The sequence below is a fragment of the Drosophila teissieri genome, chromosome X (assembly GCF_016746235.2).
Source record: "Drosophila teissieri strain GT53w chromosome X, Prin_Dtei_1.1, whole genome shotgun sequence".
NCBI classification, from domain to species: Eukaryota; Metazoa; Arthropoda; class Insecta; order Diptera; family Drosophilidae; genus Drosophila; species Drosophila teissieri.
The window spans coordinates 11653800-11671452 of record NC_053034.1 but is presented as its reverse complement, the minus strand read 5'-3'; the positions used below and the strand labels follow the sequence as shown (position 1 = coordinate 11671452).

Here is a 17653-nt window from a genome sequence, read left to right as displayed (position 1 = left end):
GGTTCTATAGCTTTCAACACGCAGTTCAAGAAGAGCTTGGCATTTAAGGACTTTATGTTCATTGTATAACAAAAGCGTTAGAATTTCCAAGACTTTTTTCAACAACATAATCCATAATCAAGTGATCGGTCTAATACCTGAAGTTTCTCGCAGTGTGTGCATAAGAAATGGGCAAATAATAATAAAAACAAGACCCTGCGAGCCGCGACAGACAATCGAGTTGCCGCTGGGCACTCGGGGGAGCGTTGAACAATTCAATTGAAATTCCCAACAATTGGCCGCGTGGACCATTGTCCAGGCCATGATCAATAAGTTAATAGCAATTTCCTATTAAAAACTTTATTATCAGACAGACAGATTCTTTGGCGAACTGAGCGGCCAGCACAGAGTTTGCAGTTCGCGGTAAAATAGTTAGATATGCAAATGAGGAGTGGCCGGTGGAGAATGGATCCCGAATGGAACAGGTCCCAAGTTGCTCTTCATCCCGGGCATTGAAATCAAAAATTATGGTTATGAATATGGGTTTTGGCCAAGAGTGGGGCTGCCATATGTACGAAATCGCTACCATTTCCAGATGCCTTATTTATGGCCAAGTCATTTCGAACTATGGCAAGAAAGTTGGCTACGACGCTGGTTTATTGGACTTTGAATAAGTATCTTACAGTTTAATGCAATCATTTGGCAATATTTATACATTTCTTACCAAGGTTTATTTTGAACGTGGTAAATATTTGCATACCTCATCTGCGCTGACCCCAAAAGCTGGGTAATAAACACTTTAAGGGAATTATTTGCCAACCAAACACAGCAAGCAGTGAGTCCACCGATTGTAAAAGTTTTAATAAAATTGGGTCAGCATTAATTGCCGTGAATTTGGGCCAAGGATCAGGCAGCAATGGGATGCTGTAGCCCCAAAAAAAACACATATTGGTATGAGATCACACGCCGAATGTGGCCCCAATCAACAACTTGTCGCCGAGTGGGCGGGGTGGCCATCGCCGCCGCCCACAATGACCATGATCCGCAATCAGCGGCGCAACAACACCAAGGTGACATCACTGTGAACTCACTCGCTGCGTCTTTCTCTCTCTCTCTCTGTCTCTCTCTCTCCGCCCATATAGCCGTCTCTTTCGCAGCTGCCCCCGCCTGGGGGCAAGTGCCGCATGTCGTGCGGTCTCTTTTTGCTACGTTTTTTAATGCTGCATGCCCAGTGATCGAAAATTGGCGGGTATGCTCGGGGCAGTCAGGTGTTAGCTTTCCAAATCTCAAAATCTAAGTGTCTAAAAGTATGCAGCGAAAAAGAATGCAACCTTTGAGCGTTCTGATTCAAAGAAATATTATTTCATTGCTCAAGAAACCTTTGGAATAATTTCCATAAATAAATAAACATTATATAGGTAGCAACGTTTGGTTAGGTAATTAATAGTCGGCTTTGGGTTAACCCATTCTGGGGGAGATGCTGTTTGGTTAGCCGTGCTTCGATTGCGACATGATCATCGACACGATCTGCGAAATTGCAGCGCTATTGAACTCCAATATGGCCAGGGCACTCGCACACACAGATCCAAATCGTTATATATAGTAGACGCGGAGTAGGAGGACAGATCGGGGGATCAGGGACTAGAGGGGATTAGGGGATCAGGGGATCCTCAGATCGGAGTTGCCTTGGGCCTAGCCGATTTGGCATCTGCATCTGCATCTGGTTTGGGGGCCCCCAGATATTCTTGGGCCTTCGCAATGGTAACGTCTGCATGTCGACCATGTCAAACGTGTTGACTTTTGACTTCAGTTGTTGTTTTCTTTTTTTTCCCCTTTTTTTGTTGCTCCCACAAGAAAAACGACAATAACAACAAACAGGAAGAACCGACGGCGTCTGCAAAAGTGCAGTTTAATGTCTCAAAAATTTATCGTTGGCGTTTTGGTATGCACTCTGCTCCAAACATGGGCAATAAACCACATGAACAAAAAAAATACACCAAAAAATCGGCCCAAAAACAAAAGCCCAAATACAGACAGAGATCTCAAAACTACTAAAAAAAAAATGTAAAAAATAAAAAACCAAGCGAAAAGAAAGCTCAAACAAAGCCAGGCACAAAAATCGTTCAAAATATGTTAAGCTGCTGAGGAAATAAGCCGGGAACACGACAAAACAATTTGGTTTTAAAGAATGGAAATGGAAATGGATATGGAAATGGTTGACATGCCCAAAACAATGAGCCAGGCTAAAGGTCACTTCGAGTTACCGATTTCGACTTCAAGGCATCTTAGAATGCTGAATAAGCCTTTCTTATATGAAACTAAGATTGCAAATTAGATGAAACCCCCTGAAGAACTGGCCAAATAAATGTTTAAAGCTGCCCGATGATATAATTCCTTAGCTACAGCACACATTAACTCAGCGACTGATGTAATGCCAGTAAATACGGCGGGGCACTTGGGGCAGCGAAAACCAATCGATGGATGGACGGATGACCTGCTCGCTCCTCATCCGGTTAATGGGCGTTTGAAGGCCATTCTCATGCCCATTCCCATTCGGAGTCCCAGACCCAGTTCCCAAGTTTCGAGGTCCCAGGTTCCCATTTCACATTTCCCATTTCCCATTTGGCGGAAGTGAGCTGACCTGGCCGCAACAACAAGGGTAACAAAGGGCGTACTGGCCGGCCATCAATGTTAACGGTTCTTGGTGCGCCAGGGCCAAAATCAAATGGGCCAAATCAAAGTTAATTGAGAACTAAAGTGAAAATCAAATGTTTATGCTGGGTGGGCGGTCAACAAGCGGCCAACAAAAGAAGCCAACGCCAACGCCAACGCAATTAACAAAAGTTGCGAGACGTGGCACACCTTTAAGAGTCCGAGTTCCAAAAGCAGAAAAGCACACAAGCACCCTGGCACTCTGGCACTAAAGCAACAAAGCGCACTTGCACAAACAGAAACTTCATAGAATGTGTACAATATTTTATTTTTATAAATGCGAAAGTGCTTTCAAATAAAGTGTACTATTAAATATACAGAAATCAATAGAAATAGTTCCAAAAGGAGAAAAGCACTTTAGCACAAATGCAAGAAAGCACACTTGCACAAATGCAAATATTATCAATATTTTCATGAGATAACTTGAAGATTTCTCACTGTGCAGCCACAAAGCACTGTATCTGAGCATTGGTATCTTATTATAGTTTTCCATCTGTCTTGGTTTTCTATTGTGGCTCACTTGACGCAATCCACCGGTGAACCGCAGTGATGACAAAATCATAGAAATCGAAAACCAAAACCAAAACCAAAAAGCAAAATCCAAATCCAAAAACCCCATTGAGAGAACACAGTCTTCTGTCCGTAACACCCACTGATATCTAACGGCAATCCGATAGACAGCCATAAAAAAGGTAATTTTCCTCAGAGATTTTCTTGGCACATGATGGAAATGAAAATGGAAAAGGTGTCAGTTACGCGTTGAGGTGGGCGAATGCCATCAATTCCCTTGCACTTTCAATGCAATTTGACATTTTAACGAGCTACGATGATGCCATCATCGGTGAACACTAAAATCTGACCGGGTTTTCCAGTGGTTTTCATTCTTTTTTCGTTTTTAGTTAGTATATAGGTCGACTTGTGGTCTGCGGAAAATGAAAGTATCGTTCGGCTTAGTCCTCACATTGACTCACTTTGTGTGCCCCCATAAAGCGGGGTTTTAATGGGCGATAATAGGAGCTATCGGTGGGTTATTAACTATTTTTAGGGCACACCACAAGGGCATTAGGTAATCGTAAAACCAGAAATAAAATCAATGACTTAAGACGTGCTTTAAAAAGGAAAAATGAAAGTAAGCCTGGGTTTTATCATATTTCACACTCACCACAACCAAGTCACTGTCCCGACCGGTGGCCACAGTGGCGCCCAACCATTGATAGGATTTCCTGTCCACGATCTCCTTGTCCACATTCCGATTGTTGCCTGTTGCGAAAAGGAGAAATTCATATTATTAACTCGTCAAATAAATAACGCACATTTATATTTCGCAAATCAAAATTGCAAGGCGGCAAAAACGGCTGAAAACATAATAAACCTAATTTTCAAATGTAACGAAAGAAGCGGGCAAAGATTAAGATCTCTGGGGAGAGCGAAAAAAACAAAGACGCAGAAGTAATTCTGACAAAATGTGGACGGAAATGAACAATTTAGTGAAATTAATATGTATTTTAAAGGAGGGAGAAAGGCAAACTAATTAAGCTACACTGAGCTGCACAAAACACTTGAGAAGAACGTGGATAATGATGATGGTCACTTCCTCTGTCGCTGATTTATGACACAATTTCCAGGGGCAAAGTGAGGTGCTATACGTTTATGTATATATGTGATATTAATTGCAATATGGGCTAGAACAATTATGGAGTGTGCGAACTGTACAAATTTAGGGCTAATGAGGGATAAAAGGCCAGGAGTGAGTGCTCAAAAATGGTAATTAAAGGTGATGGATGGATGAAGAATTGTGGAAAATAAAGAGAACTTAAGTCCTTAACTTAAATGACTTAAATGTCCTTTGAAATGCCATTTTTTTAATGGATTAGCAGTTCAAATGTATGCAGATTTTGTGAAAGAATATATGTACAATCGGTGAAATTTTGCAGAAATCCAAACGCATCATTATTTTATTTATCCACAACGAATTACACATTAATCGCTTCCGTCTATTGAATTTATGAATATTCCGTCATGAAGACAACGCATTCGGCGAAATGAATGGTGGGTGAGTGGTGAATAAGATCTAACAACTAATGAATGGCTGACAGAGCCCGATGAATCACACAGAATCACTTTAGTAGATGACCAAACCCAACGAACCTGCGAGCTGAATGAAGCACCTGTTGACTCCTTTTATTTATTTTTTGTTTTTAGCCACATTAAGCATGAGTTTGAGCAGAGATTTATATATTATTTTAGCGGTATGAGGAGGGAGCGGGGTGTCTGGAAATTTATGGGACACACCCCCGTGGGAGCATTAAGGTTCGCCAACATCCATTACCGAGTCTGCAGTCTGATGGGGCACGTGTCAATAACTTTTACCCAAGGTGTTTGCCTCTCTCCTTTTATTTCTTACTTTTTTCCCCCTCTTTCCACTTTTCCCGCGATTTGCATCGAATTGTGCATATTTATGGCAGACAAACGCCGAGTGCAGGGAGCGCAGTTAATGGCAAAAATATGCAAAAACTTTGGGGCGACAGTAGGAAGTGCATGCGAGTGAGTTGATCATTTCCGTTCTATGCCGCGGATGTTCGCTTCTTTTCAGCTCTCTTCGCCGGCAATTGTCTAAAAATATATATTATCGTAATTTTGCATTTCTCGCATTTATTTTGCACATTTCGTTTGCCACCGCATTCTCCGCATTTTGCATACTAAAAGGTTGCGCATGCGTGTTGGCCATAAATAAACTAATTGCGCTTTCTGCTTCCCTGGCGCCAGTTTCTCGCGGGGATTGGCGCCAACTACTGCGCTTAGGAACTGCCATCTACCCAAGAGGTGCCACCACCAGACGCAGACCCAGACTCAGACTCGAATTAAAGTGCTTATACTCGTATGTATACTGTATGTATACTGTATATTGCTTTTGCCTCGATCAACTTACCTTTGGAGTCGAATGGCACCAATTTGCAGTCGTCGTCGTTGAGGCTGCATTTGAAAACGCCTCCTGCCTCGACCACGCCCTGTTGATAGCGGGATGTGTCGAATTTGGGTGCTCCAACGACCAAGCTGACACTGAAACGGAAAATAAGGGGGGTTAATATTAATAAATACATAGGAGGAATTTATAGAAAGGAAATCCCTTATCCTGTACATATATCCTATACCAATGTGACATTGAAAGTTGCCACAATTTGTCTGCTCATCTGCTCGGCACTCGAAACCCGTTTTAATGATCCTTCGATGAGTTCCCGATGCTCCCACTTTCAACTTTATGCCATTCCTTTAGCACATTTAATTGGACTCTTGAAATTCTTGCCGATAAAACCTCCCTACTTGCCATTCGAGACAACCCTCCCAATGGGACGACAGCACCGCCCGCACCCTCGATCTTTCCATCCCCGTGGCTCTGAATTTCGGAGAGTCAGTGGTTCTGATGGTTCTGTTGGCTCTGATGGTTCTAGTGGTTCGTTCGCCTCCAGGAGCAGCAGTTCGGCGTGGCACGCACATTGACAGCTGTCATTAGCATTGAATGCGGAAGTGCGGCGAGCAGAAAGGAAAAGAATGGGAAAGGGTGCCCAGTACTCCGTCGATGGTCGGCTGCTTTAACCCTAGGGTGCAGCAAATGGGTCTTCATTAAAATTGAGCATAATAAAACGGAAAGTGAATAAATGCACTGGCACAATTTGGCAATTATTCGAAAGTTATTTACAGAAAAAAAGAACTGCCAAATGAATTTATCTGAAATAGCTACGTAAATTGAAGTCTTTATTTTGTTTTGCATTTGCATTATTATTTTTAGAATTCCAAAACATATCCCTCATATTTTCTAACCATTTCTTATGCATTTCCCACTTGTAAACTTGTCAAAGCAAATCTAAAGTATCTAAGTCAAAAGGGTCACATATTTTTCGCAAGTGTAGCAAACTTTTACGGATGCTGCAGACGGCACGCCGCAAACGGTCCAAATCAAACACTTGAGAGTTGATTAAGCCACCCATTCACCGCACCGCCCCGCCCCACCCCCTGTTGCCACCACCCCCTTTGCCTTCGACGATCCGCCCCCTTGGCGAGCGACCTGCGCGGCCCACATGCAACAATTTGATGCTTCACTAAAGCAAAAATGCCACAGATGCGTGAAACTCGAGAGGGGACGACCCACAGCGGAACTTCCTATGAATGGGCGAGTAAGTGCACTGCGCCGAAATTCACAGCCCCAGATGGTGTGCAAATAGCAAACAGCAAACAGAGTTCAACAAACACATTTCCTATGCACTAAACAGTTTCCTATTTTTGTATGAGTTTGTATATCAAATGATTCAAGAGGGGAGAGCTTTACAAACAGCAGAACTGTGTAAGGCCTTGAAGTATTATTCTGAATATTACAAGTGTAACACACTTTTTCTTCAAGTGTCGCGCAGTAAATGGGAGGGTTTCAAACGACTGAATGAAGCGGGTCTTTGGAAGTTGGCAAGCTGTTGTTTCTGGCGGCATTTGCAAGGTACTTATTTAAAAAAGATTTAAACTACAGAACTGCACAGCTGCACTTTATTGCAAAGTGAGGCAAATACGTTAAGATTTTAGTGGCAAAAAACCTAGAAAAAACCCTAGCGAAAAGCTCTACTGAGCGCAATAGGTGGAGTTCTCTAACGCTCTGTAAACCTGAAATTGAGTATCTTTCCAACTGCGTATCTTTGTATCTGATATGTGTGTGCTCTCAGTGCTGACATCATTGGCATTCATCGAACGGCGTCGATTCGATCATTCTCTCGCTCGCCTTTGAATATAATTAATATTAATTTATGGACAGACGAACAGCAATGACACAAGCCCAAACAGGTTCCCCCATTCTCGAAGAGTTTCCAATTTGAGGGGGCGCCTCCTCGTAGATCGCATTTGCATTTCACTTGAGTGAATCAGTGGCGAGTAACGAAATTTCCGAAAAACGAGAGACCTTTCTTCACTCGATGATTAATGCATATTTGTTTGTTTGACTCATGTCAATTGATTTCCCAGTATTGCAGTGCAGAACAATATTTATTTATAGTCGACTTTATGAAGTCGAGCAATTGTGTTGAACTCTATAAATAGATTTTTCATCATGCTTTGAATGAGTATTGATTTATTATTTACATTTAACTGCATTTATATGTTCTGTTATAAGATCTTAATATATATTTTAATATATGTTCTTATTCCCATTTGTTTAGGTAGTCACATTGTGCTTTCATTTAATGATGATTTGCTTGCCATCACTTGTAAATTTCCCCCATTGCCAAACGAATTTAAGGCAGTCAAGCGTTCCGGCTTACGTAATTTTAATTTATAAGTTTTTAGAGCACGCGTCAGCCCGGAATGCGATGGTATTGCCGGGGTGTTCAGTGGACCTTATAGAGATCAAAACCCCCGACCGCACACAATGCCAGCCTCTAAAATGATCAAAATCAATGCGAGTCAATTGAAAAAAATCAAAACATGCGACCAGGCGCCAAACGAACAAATGCGATTGTTCGCTTCTTTCGCTTTTTTCGGTTTTTTCGATTTCTCGATTTGTCGTTTGTAATTTGAAAACGGTTCAATGTCTCAATCGGAAAGGATAGATCGAAAAGCAATTTTCCGCACACATGTCTTGAAACCGAAATTCAGGGAAAAAAGGAGCCACGAAAAGAAGACACAATACAACGCCATACAATACAAACGAAAATGGTATGGTTTGCGATGGTTTGGTACGGTTTGGTAGGGAATGGAAACCTTCTGTCGGTTCGCGCCTTGAATGCTAAATTGAGTTTGTCCAGGGAGAGACCCGTCTTGAGTTACCTTCGACTTGGACGTCGCGTGCAGCAGCCGCAATAAAAATAATGTTTTAAAAATAACATTTTCGAAAATTACCGCCTCTCCTGAGCCCCCGACTTCCGAGTCATCCGCTGAGCTGAACACATGTGTTCGCAGGATGTGTACGTCTATGCGTCGTTCGAGTGAATATATGTGAGTACGACTTATACGAGTATATTCATGTGCGTATTCGTTTCAGTCCCACTGCGGATTTGTAGGCCCTCTGCAGCTCTCGGTTCTCTGAATGATGTGGGTGCGGGGCTCGTGTGAAGCTGCGCATGCTTCCTGCCACATATTTCCTCCTCCTCCTGCATGAATTCAGTGCACAGTGCTGCAGAAAAGTGAGCCTCCGGTAGATAGATATGCACATAGATGCCCAGCGACAGCTGCAGAAACGGGGTTTAAATGACATTTCCCCACAGAACGTTCTCTTAAACATGTCAGCAAAAGTGAAATTAAATTCGAACTATCATCATGTGCTACATCCCTATTAAACAATAAATAAATATTACAAGTTAAACAAACTTTTGGCTTTTGAGAAACGGGATCTTTGATCTTTGTTTATGTGCATTTTTAAACGCTTCCCGTCAGCGAAAAATTGTTTAGTTTCCCAAGAGATCACGCCAATTTCCGCTGATCCCATCAGCTCTCATTTGCATTACTCCAGTTTATTGAAAGTTCTAAGTTTTATGAAAACCCTTTAGTGGCTCAACTTTAAACCCAACTTCCGCCGACTGAGGCTGACTTTTGAGCGGCACTGTCACTTGGTAACCTTTCAAGTAAGGCGCGAGGTAAATAAAAGGGGGTACCATTCCCTTCCATTCGAACAACAGAGAAAAGTGAGGAGGAAAACAGCCAAGTCACTTGCGAAGTCAGGCGGCGTTAAAGGAACCGAAACGAATGGATCGCATGGGATAGGATCATATCGGATCGGCAGGGAATGATATGAGGGTGAGGCAAAAGTCGGGAGTCGGGGAGAAATTGGGAAAAGTGGGCAACGGCGAGGGCGAGGGCGTGTCGGCGCTAAACATGTGTGCGCCCCCCGGCGGTCTGGGAAAACTGGGAAAAGCCGAGCCGAAACCCTTGCACACGTGACAGACCCGGCGTTTGTTTTGTCCATTGAGCGATTTAGCATTTTCAATTTTCAATTTACCATTTTCAGTTTACCATTCTCCCTTTCCAATTTCCCATTCTTCAGTTACCATTTTCGATTTTCCATTTACCATTTTCCATTTACCATTTCCCCGTACTCGAGTGCGCGTGTGTGCGGTTTCCCAGCACCTTTTTTACACATTGACACTTCCGTTTTCCCTAGTTCCCCTATGGCCAGCTGATCTGCGATCGATGATCGACTATCTGCGATGGATATCTTATAGCTGCCCCAGCACTCGAAACTCCGCAATCAAGCGGCAATTAAGGCGGTTTGGCCAAACAAACGAAAATGCCAAAGTACCCGAGTGCAGAGAAAATATATAATAAATATTTGTTTATTTTAATTATGATATACGCTAGTTAACACTTAACACAGAAATAGTTACTAGTTTAACTAACAGATATTTTAAACTGTTCTCAAAATTCGCATAGAAGCACAGGCTGCTAGCAGTTGCTTGTTGTTTTTCGCAGTGCACGTGCGGCATAGATATTTGAAATCAATTACAGTACTCATTGCCCGCCGCCGTTTTTGCCATTTCATAACCACAACAAAAAGGCCGAGAGACAGACGATCGATACGATCTCAGCTGCAGCTGACAGTAGTTTATTTGAGTTTATGCAATAGATGGATTGCCCGCACCAGACCCAAGCAGCCCACTTACTGGAGGTCTGGCGATCTGGCGATCTGGAGAACCAGAGACCTGGAGAACTAGAGAACTGGAGAACCGAGGGAAGTCGCTGCGGATGGAGACCCCAAGTGAACTCCTCAAGTGATCTTGCAATGCCGCAATGGCTACGATCGATGTTGGTGGGCTACCGGAGAAGTGGCTAAAAATAATTCAAGGGGTGACTTTGGAGATGCTATCTTCGGGATGCGGTTACTAAATGTGTTACGACAACGTTTGCCTGACATCAGCTGGCCCAAAAGGTTTTCAAATGATCATCTGTTTACAAACAAACTCGGAAGCATTGCAGTGAAATTATATCATCAATACTCTATAACGATTCAAACGTGATTATTAAACATTAACAATCTAATAATCTATTTATACACGCCTGGCTTTCTTCCATATTACTCATATAAACGTTCTAGTGATAACAGTTCAGCTGATTGGCGAGTGTAGCAGAAAGGCATATAAAGTTAATCCTGCAACCAAATGGATTCTAATATGCAACCAAAGGAAACCAAGGGAGTTATCTTTATGACATTTTATGCCTGCCTGGCAAAGAGTTTGATGTGTGTTAATTCAACACCGGCGATTTCACTGAACTAGATATAATGTGCCACAAGGATCCCGAAAGCAGGCGAGGCATGGAGAACGGGGTCAGGCTAATGAGTTGGCCCGACCATTAAGTCCGTCTATAAGGCAACTTGTGACCGGCTATCCAACCAACCAGCCAACCAACCATCCAACCAACCAACCAACCAACCGATCGACTCTCGTTCTGGATAACGGACAAACGACTTTATTTGGCCAATTGGGTGAAGCGGCGACAACCTTGCCGCTTTGTATCCGAACACTTGACCGTAAATAGAACGCACCACGCAGATAACTATGCCGCTGCGGCAGATACAGGTGCATTGCATAGATGCCCAGATACAGATACATAGATACATAGATACAGATACAGAGATACATTCGCTATTCAAGGTAGCAGAGCAGATATAGGCCCACGTAGAATTCTTCTACAAAAACGGTTACACCGTGTATTAATTGCCGCTCTCAGGGCAAACCACATATTGGCCAACAACTTCGGCTGCTGTTGCCTTATAAACAATAACCACATCTATGTAGTTACTTAGCCACCTTGTGCACACCACTTTCCTCACTCCGTATCTCGCATTCACTGTGTATCTTTGTCTTCGCATCTTGTCCCCTTGTTTAACGCACAATTATCCCATGGAGCCGAGTGATCTTAAGCTTTTAACTCTTCGAAATGCTAATAGTCAGTGTGAATATTATTACTTCATAGTTTGCGACCGCTTATTCTATATAGAATTTGCCGATAGATAGTGCTACTATCAATATTGTCTGGGCCATGCACAGTATATAGCTTACATACTTTTCACTCATAAGTTATTCAACAAATCTCCTTTATTTTCCAGAGCCGTATGCTAAACAGTTTGAGATACTTTTCCAAATCTACGTACGAGTGTAAAGAGCATTTAAAGATCGACCAACTTGCGTTTACAGTCGCTGAGTGCTAACTTTTTGTTTGGCGTTCCTTATCTGTGTATCTTTGTATCTGTATCTGTAGCTGTAGCTGTATCTGTATCTTCAGTTGTCGCCACTTCTGGGGCAGGGTCTAACCAAATTCCGTGTGTGTTTGCGTCTGTTTATTGAATTGTAAACAATTTTAACGCTGCATTTAAATAATTTTCGTTGCTTTTAAGTGCACTTAGCGCAGCAGCTCGTTCTCCGCCGACTGGTGTGTATAAATGGATTATAGAGACTTATGGCGGCAAAAGAAGTGCAAACGGCCAAAAGGCCATTCACACACGTAGCCAGATGCTGTTGCCCCGATAGCCTGCTCCCCCTCATCCACTCCGTCCACTTTCCACCCGGCCACTCTCTCCATCGATGCTACGTACTACGTATGGATCTTCGGAGCTTCGGATCTGCGGCGGATTCCTCAGCGACTTCATCGCCGGTCTTCAGTCCTCGAATGCTCCTCAAAGTGGACCCACTGTGGGCCCAACTCCTCCTAAGCCAACCAGCTAACGTGCGAAAAGTCTAAGCAGACTACCGCCTGAAAGCCGCAGTACACAGCAAAATATTTCCACAACAAAATATTTCTAGAAATCATTACAAATGCATTACTACACACAAATGCAAGTCCCTTTAGTGCAAAGTATATTTAACTGCTGCAGCTTTACAATAGTTCCAACATTTAATAGACCAGTTTGATGGTGCGATTTTCGCGCAGTGCAGGCCTGGGACTATGCGATTAACACGGTCCATCAAGCTGAACTTTGCGAGTTCAGAAAGGCTATCGCTCCAATCGAACGGCTCACATGAATAGCGTGAAAGTACTGGGTGGATCGCATGGGCGGGAAATGAAAATATGTTTTTCGCCATTTGTCAGGGGGTCAGCAAGGGGCTGTGGAAAAGACCCCAATAAACTTTCCGCCCGAAGGTCGAGGAGTGCGGGAAGTGCTCAACTCGAAGTGTCCCAGATAGATTTAAATGACCAATGCGTCCGATGCGTTCGAGGCTCGTAAATTTATCAATGAATCTTTTCCCGAATGGGCGACGCTATCTCATGGCGATTGAAACTAATGGGCGTTTAGCATTCTAGATGCATATTTTCACGCTCCTCGAGATTGGAAAAATGCGCTTGCGTGCTGGGAGCCTAGTGCAGATAGCCGGGAATCTCTGCTTGAAGATTAACATGTCACTGGACTATCTCCACCAATGGACGGCTGCGAAAAAAAGACTAAACAAGCGGTCTGTCATGAAGCAAAGTATCTCTCCGTTTGCTACGCGACTGATAACATTAATAGTCACTTGAATCATACGGCTATCTGCATATATGTGGCTGCTTATTGCTTAATTCAATTTGGGTGCTTTTCTGACTTTAAAATGGGATTGCCGAAAAAGAACGATTGCAACTGTTGCATCCCGGAAACTTGCGGCAATGCAATGAATTCTTTTATCGCCAGCAAGAAGACGAAGCTGCAATGGTTTCCCCTTTTCTCTCATATCGGAATTCCTCTTTTTGGGCACACTCGACTTCATCCAAACAAGAGAGCTCTACTTAATTTAGAAAAAAGCTGGCTTTCATAAATAATAAATAGTATATTTAACATTTTATTTCGATCTCTGGGTCTTATCAGGTATTTGTGGCAGATATTGCAAGTGTGAGCACCAGCATCTTTCCGATCGCCATACAAATTGTACTGAGAAAGCGAAGTGGAGAGAGTAACCGATAGCGGCGTGAATTGAGAAATTCAGAAACTCAGATAAAACGACTTTACAGACGGCATAAAGTGTAGAGCGTGCTTAAATCCCATATGATTTACTTATCTTTAATGAGTTTGAGTTTAAAGCACATTTCTCCCAATGAAGATAATTTATTGAAAAGAAATGTCAAGAGGGTCGTTCGAAGATAAAGCGAAATAAATGACCCTGTTCGGAAGTAGTAATGAATAATGAAATGAGTAATGCCAAGAGATTTCTTTCTCATTGCCCCAGCATCGAAATGAACCATAGCCTAGTAGCTTAATAGTCCATGTGCCTAACTTAACTTTAGTAGAGTAATTAGAACATGTGGACTTACTTGCTCTGATTGCCGTAGAATCCACTGCGACCCTTGTGCATCGCGATGCTGAATCCGAACATGGAGTTGCTGGACTGCCGGAAACGGACGTAGCTGGGCAGATCGATGTTGTAGCCATGCGTGGAAATCGCGACCAGGAGCAGGATCAGGATCGGGATTATCGGGGAGTGAAGAGCCATTCTTCTTCGGTGGAAGGAATCTCCACTCATTTTGGGCACTTGCTTACTTCGTATTCGCTGGGTACTTTCTTTTATTCTGTATTCTTTACTTTCGCTCGAATTTGTATCGATTTCGCTGGGCTTGCATCCAAGAACTTGGCACTTTACGCTTGCATCTTCACAGCTGGCGATCGGAATCGAGAATTATTATAACATATGGTCGAAAGAGACACACACACACACACACACGCGGCTTTATTTATTATATAAACTCAACCTTGGCCAACATGAGTTGAGATTCCAAAACCGAAAACCAAAAACCAAAAAAAAAAAGAGCATAAAACACAAAAGCCAAAAACAAAAAACTATATTCTTCAACTCGGCAAATGCTGAGTGTCTCTGTTTTTTAGTATCTCCACGTATCTCTACCTCTTCGTATCTCTACGTCTCTCTCTCTCTCTCTCTCTGTCTCTCTCCCTCACTCTTAACATCATAATCGAGATCTCTTGGCCTTGGCAAATCGCGGGGTGGGCGGGGTGGTTAGGGCTGGTCGGATTCGGATTCGGATATCTAATGTCTGAAGTCGGATGTCGGGGCAATTACGGGTATTCCGAATCGGTCTTTATTACACGGTTCAGTTTCGTTTCGCATTATTCGTCGCTTGTCAATGCCGAAAACTCAATAAACTGCATGTCATCCATGAATTCCTACTCATATTTATTATTAAACGTGATTTTAGGTTTTTATTATTATTTATTTCTGCATTCAATTTGTATGTTTTTCATTGCTCTATTAGTTTTTTATGCTGGTTCAACTTGTTAAATGCTTTTTATGTATAATCTTTATATTTTCTTTATTTTTGTATATTAATTAGCTTGCAAATTAAATTACTACTTTAATTATTTATATAAATCAAATTAGGTTATCACTTATATGGCATTAATTCATTTGATAGATTTCAAATATTTTACGTTCAGTTTAAATGATTTCCATCTTCTTGTTTTCACTGCAGCAGAATGCTAGGGTATCAGTCGGGTCGTTTGCTTATTGTTGGCTAATTCTAAAATCTGATTTGTTGTTTTTAGACATTTTTGACGGTTTCATGTTTGCTTTTGGTGTTTTTTTTAGCTGCATGCTTAGATTTTGGCGCGTTCTACGCTCAGCATCGCGCTGATGGTGACGTAATGGGCCGTCAAACAGGTTGGCCAAAATAACAAAATAACGGCCAAAAAGCCATTAGACTTTTAGCCAGCTTCAAGTCAGCCAGCCCTTCCCACACAAATTTGCCTCAAATTGAAGATAGCTTTCAAGGAAAAGTTACCCCAATTTAAAGTACTATTTTAGTTGCAAGTACTTGGGATGGAGATTTTTTTCTGTGTAGCTAGGTTTCTGTGGCGGAAAGGAAACAAACAAGTTGTAGGCGGTGTGCAGGTGACATTTGACACATTTTCCACCACATATACATTTAATGCCCAGTTTTTCCGCCGAGTGTGGGCGATGCTAGTTCATTGATGGGCGGCTGCCATTCATAGACAAGAAACTGAATAATAATTAAACGAATAACGAAAAAAACCAAAAAAATTCGCTTTAGAACGCACCATATGGTGTAGGCAATTTAACATTCAACAAATTAACAATTGATCATGCGGCTGGCATTCGGAATTCGAAATGACTGGCGAATGTGCCAATATAAATAAGACAGTTCATTTCGTGGCCCACAAATTGCAGGCTAAAAACTGAAGTTCGTTGCCAGGCGAGCACAATTGTTAACTGAAAGTTGCAAAATTTGCATAAATAACTTCCTAAGCGTGCAATTCGCATTTAAATGCAAAAAGACCGCAAGAGTCTGGCGAAAGTTTCTAAAAATATTTGTTCGTTTCCTATTAATTCGATCACTGCTTGAACTTTTAACTTTTGTTCAGTGGCAAACTAAATAACCTTTAGCATTGAAGTATAGGTTTGAATGCCTCCTGTTTTTAACACTTTTCTTTTTCGTGCACCAATTGAATATAATTAGTAGCAGCCGTGGCTGGAATTGCGATACAATCTTGCCCAGATGGTTAAGATATGAATACGAAAAAAACACATCAAATTAGTGGAAAAAACACACACCCGATCATTTATCTAAAAATAAATCTAAAAAGTTGGAAGCTGTGTGCTACGCCCAGCAGAGTCCGCCTATATCTAGGTATATATGCACATGTATATATAGACGTGCATATACAGATCGAATTCTACACTGCACAAAACGGCGCAAACGGTGGTGCAAACACAGCTGCGACATCAATTTGAATTTGTTGATTTTGGCTCTTTATGCTTTTTGTTAAATGTTGTTAAATACATATATATATTTTAAATATTTATTTGGTGAGTGCACTTTTCACTGGTGCTGCAACACTGGAAAAAAATGTTTCAAACAAATTGTTAGCGCGTCGCGTGTTGCGTTTTTATTATCTCTCTGTGCTGATAATTAGCGTAGTTCACTTTTATTTGTTATATTTGTATCAGTTTTATTTGCCATTTGCTTTTTGCTTTCTGCTATTTGCTATTTGCTCTACCTCGGCAGCGAACGCAGCAAGATTTAAACCACGACTAATGGCGCAAAGTATCTGTAAGATACATCTTAGCACCGCCAGAGATACATGGGTGAACTGCTCGTGCCAGATCGCCTACTCAATGGAGATACTCTGCTCCGTAGTCTCTAGTTTTCTTAGACTCGGGAGAGCAATCTCGGAACAAAAACAACAAAAACAACAAACGCAAAGCTCTCAAACAGCCGAAACGATAGCAAAAGTTTTATTTTTTCATTATCTATGTGCGAGCATCCCACTCGAACAAATTTCAAAGGTAAGTTTCGTGTGGGAAGTCTGTAATTTCCGTTAGCAAAAGTTTCGGCCATTTGATGTGTCATCTTGGTGGCCCATACATATGGCAGAACTTTTATGTTGAACATAGGATAGACTTTGGATATAAATTTATGATTTTTATGTTTACGTAAATTTTGAAATCCAATTCTAAAATTCGAAAAGGTAATTACACTTTTGCAACGCTTTTACTATATTTGCTTTGAAACCAATACGTTTTTATTACACAATTTAATAGATTTTCGCATGTGCGATGAAGCAAATGAACTCTGCCTCGAAAATTAGAGCGCTGCAGCGAAAATAAATTCTCCCATTTATCCAGATGGTTTAGATTCGCAATCACGAGATCTCGGAATGTATTGCAATTCGACTATACGGGCATTTTCGCCGGCCATTCGAGGCAGAGCAAACTGGCAATGCAAATTAATGAAAACAAACAATTGAGCCTCGGAAATGCTCTAAACATTTCGAATGGATATATCAGATATCACGCAAGTAGTAACGTTTCGCCGTTCAATTACCATCGATTGAATTTGCATACGCGAATTTGTGTTTCGAATTTAAATCGAATCTGGCGCCCGTTGAGTTTCCGTTTCGAACGCGAGCGCTCCGCACTTAACACCAGGCAACTTTCGCTTCACGCCACCGAATGCAGCACTCAAATGGCTAGCAATCCCTCAGATACAATTT

The 17653-nt window shown here is 41.9% G+C and overlaps 1 protein-coding gene across 4 annotated transcripts in view; it reads right to left on the bottom strand.

The window, feature by feature from the left end:
* LOC122624959 (integrin alpha-PS2) overlaps positions 1-17612 on the bottom strand; it is a 31437-nt gene extending 13825 nt beyond the window's left edge. The window contains exons 1-4 of one of the 4 annotated variants that reach the window (XM_043804762.1): positions 17485-17612; positions 13942-14283; positions 5621-5751; positions 3854-3951 (exon numbers count right to left, since the gene is read on the bottom strand). In XM_043804762.1, the coding sequence (XP_043660697.1) occupies positions 3854-3951; positions 5621-5751; positions 13942-14150 (438 nt within the window). In that variant the 5' untranslated portion in view covers positions 14151-14283; positions 17485-17612. Of the gene's footprint in view, positions 1-3853; positions 3952-5620; positions 5752-13941; positions 14284-16657; positions 16765-17484 lie in introns of those variants that run through there. The other 3 variants (XM_043804764.1, XM_043804763.1, XM_043804761.1) reach the window with 3 other exon arrangements.
* Between the last annotated feature and the right edge of the window lie 41 nt (positions 17613-17653).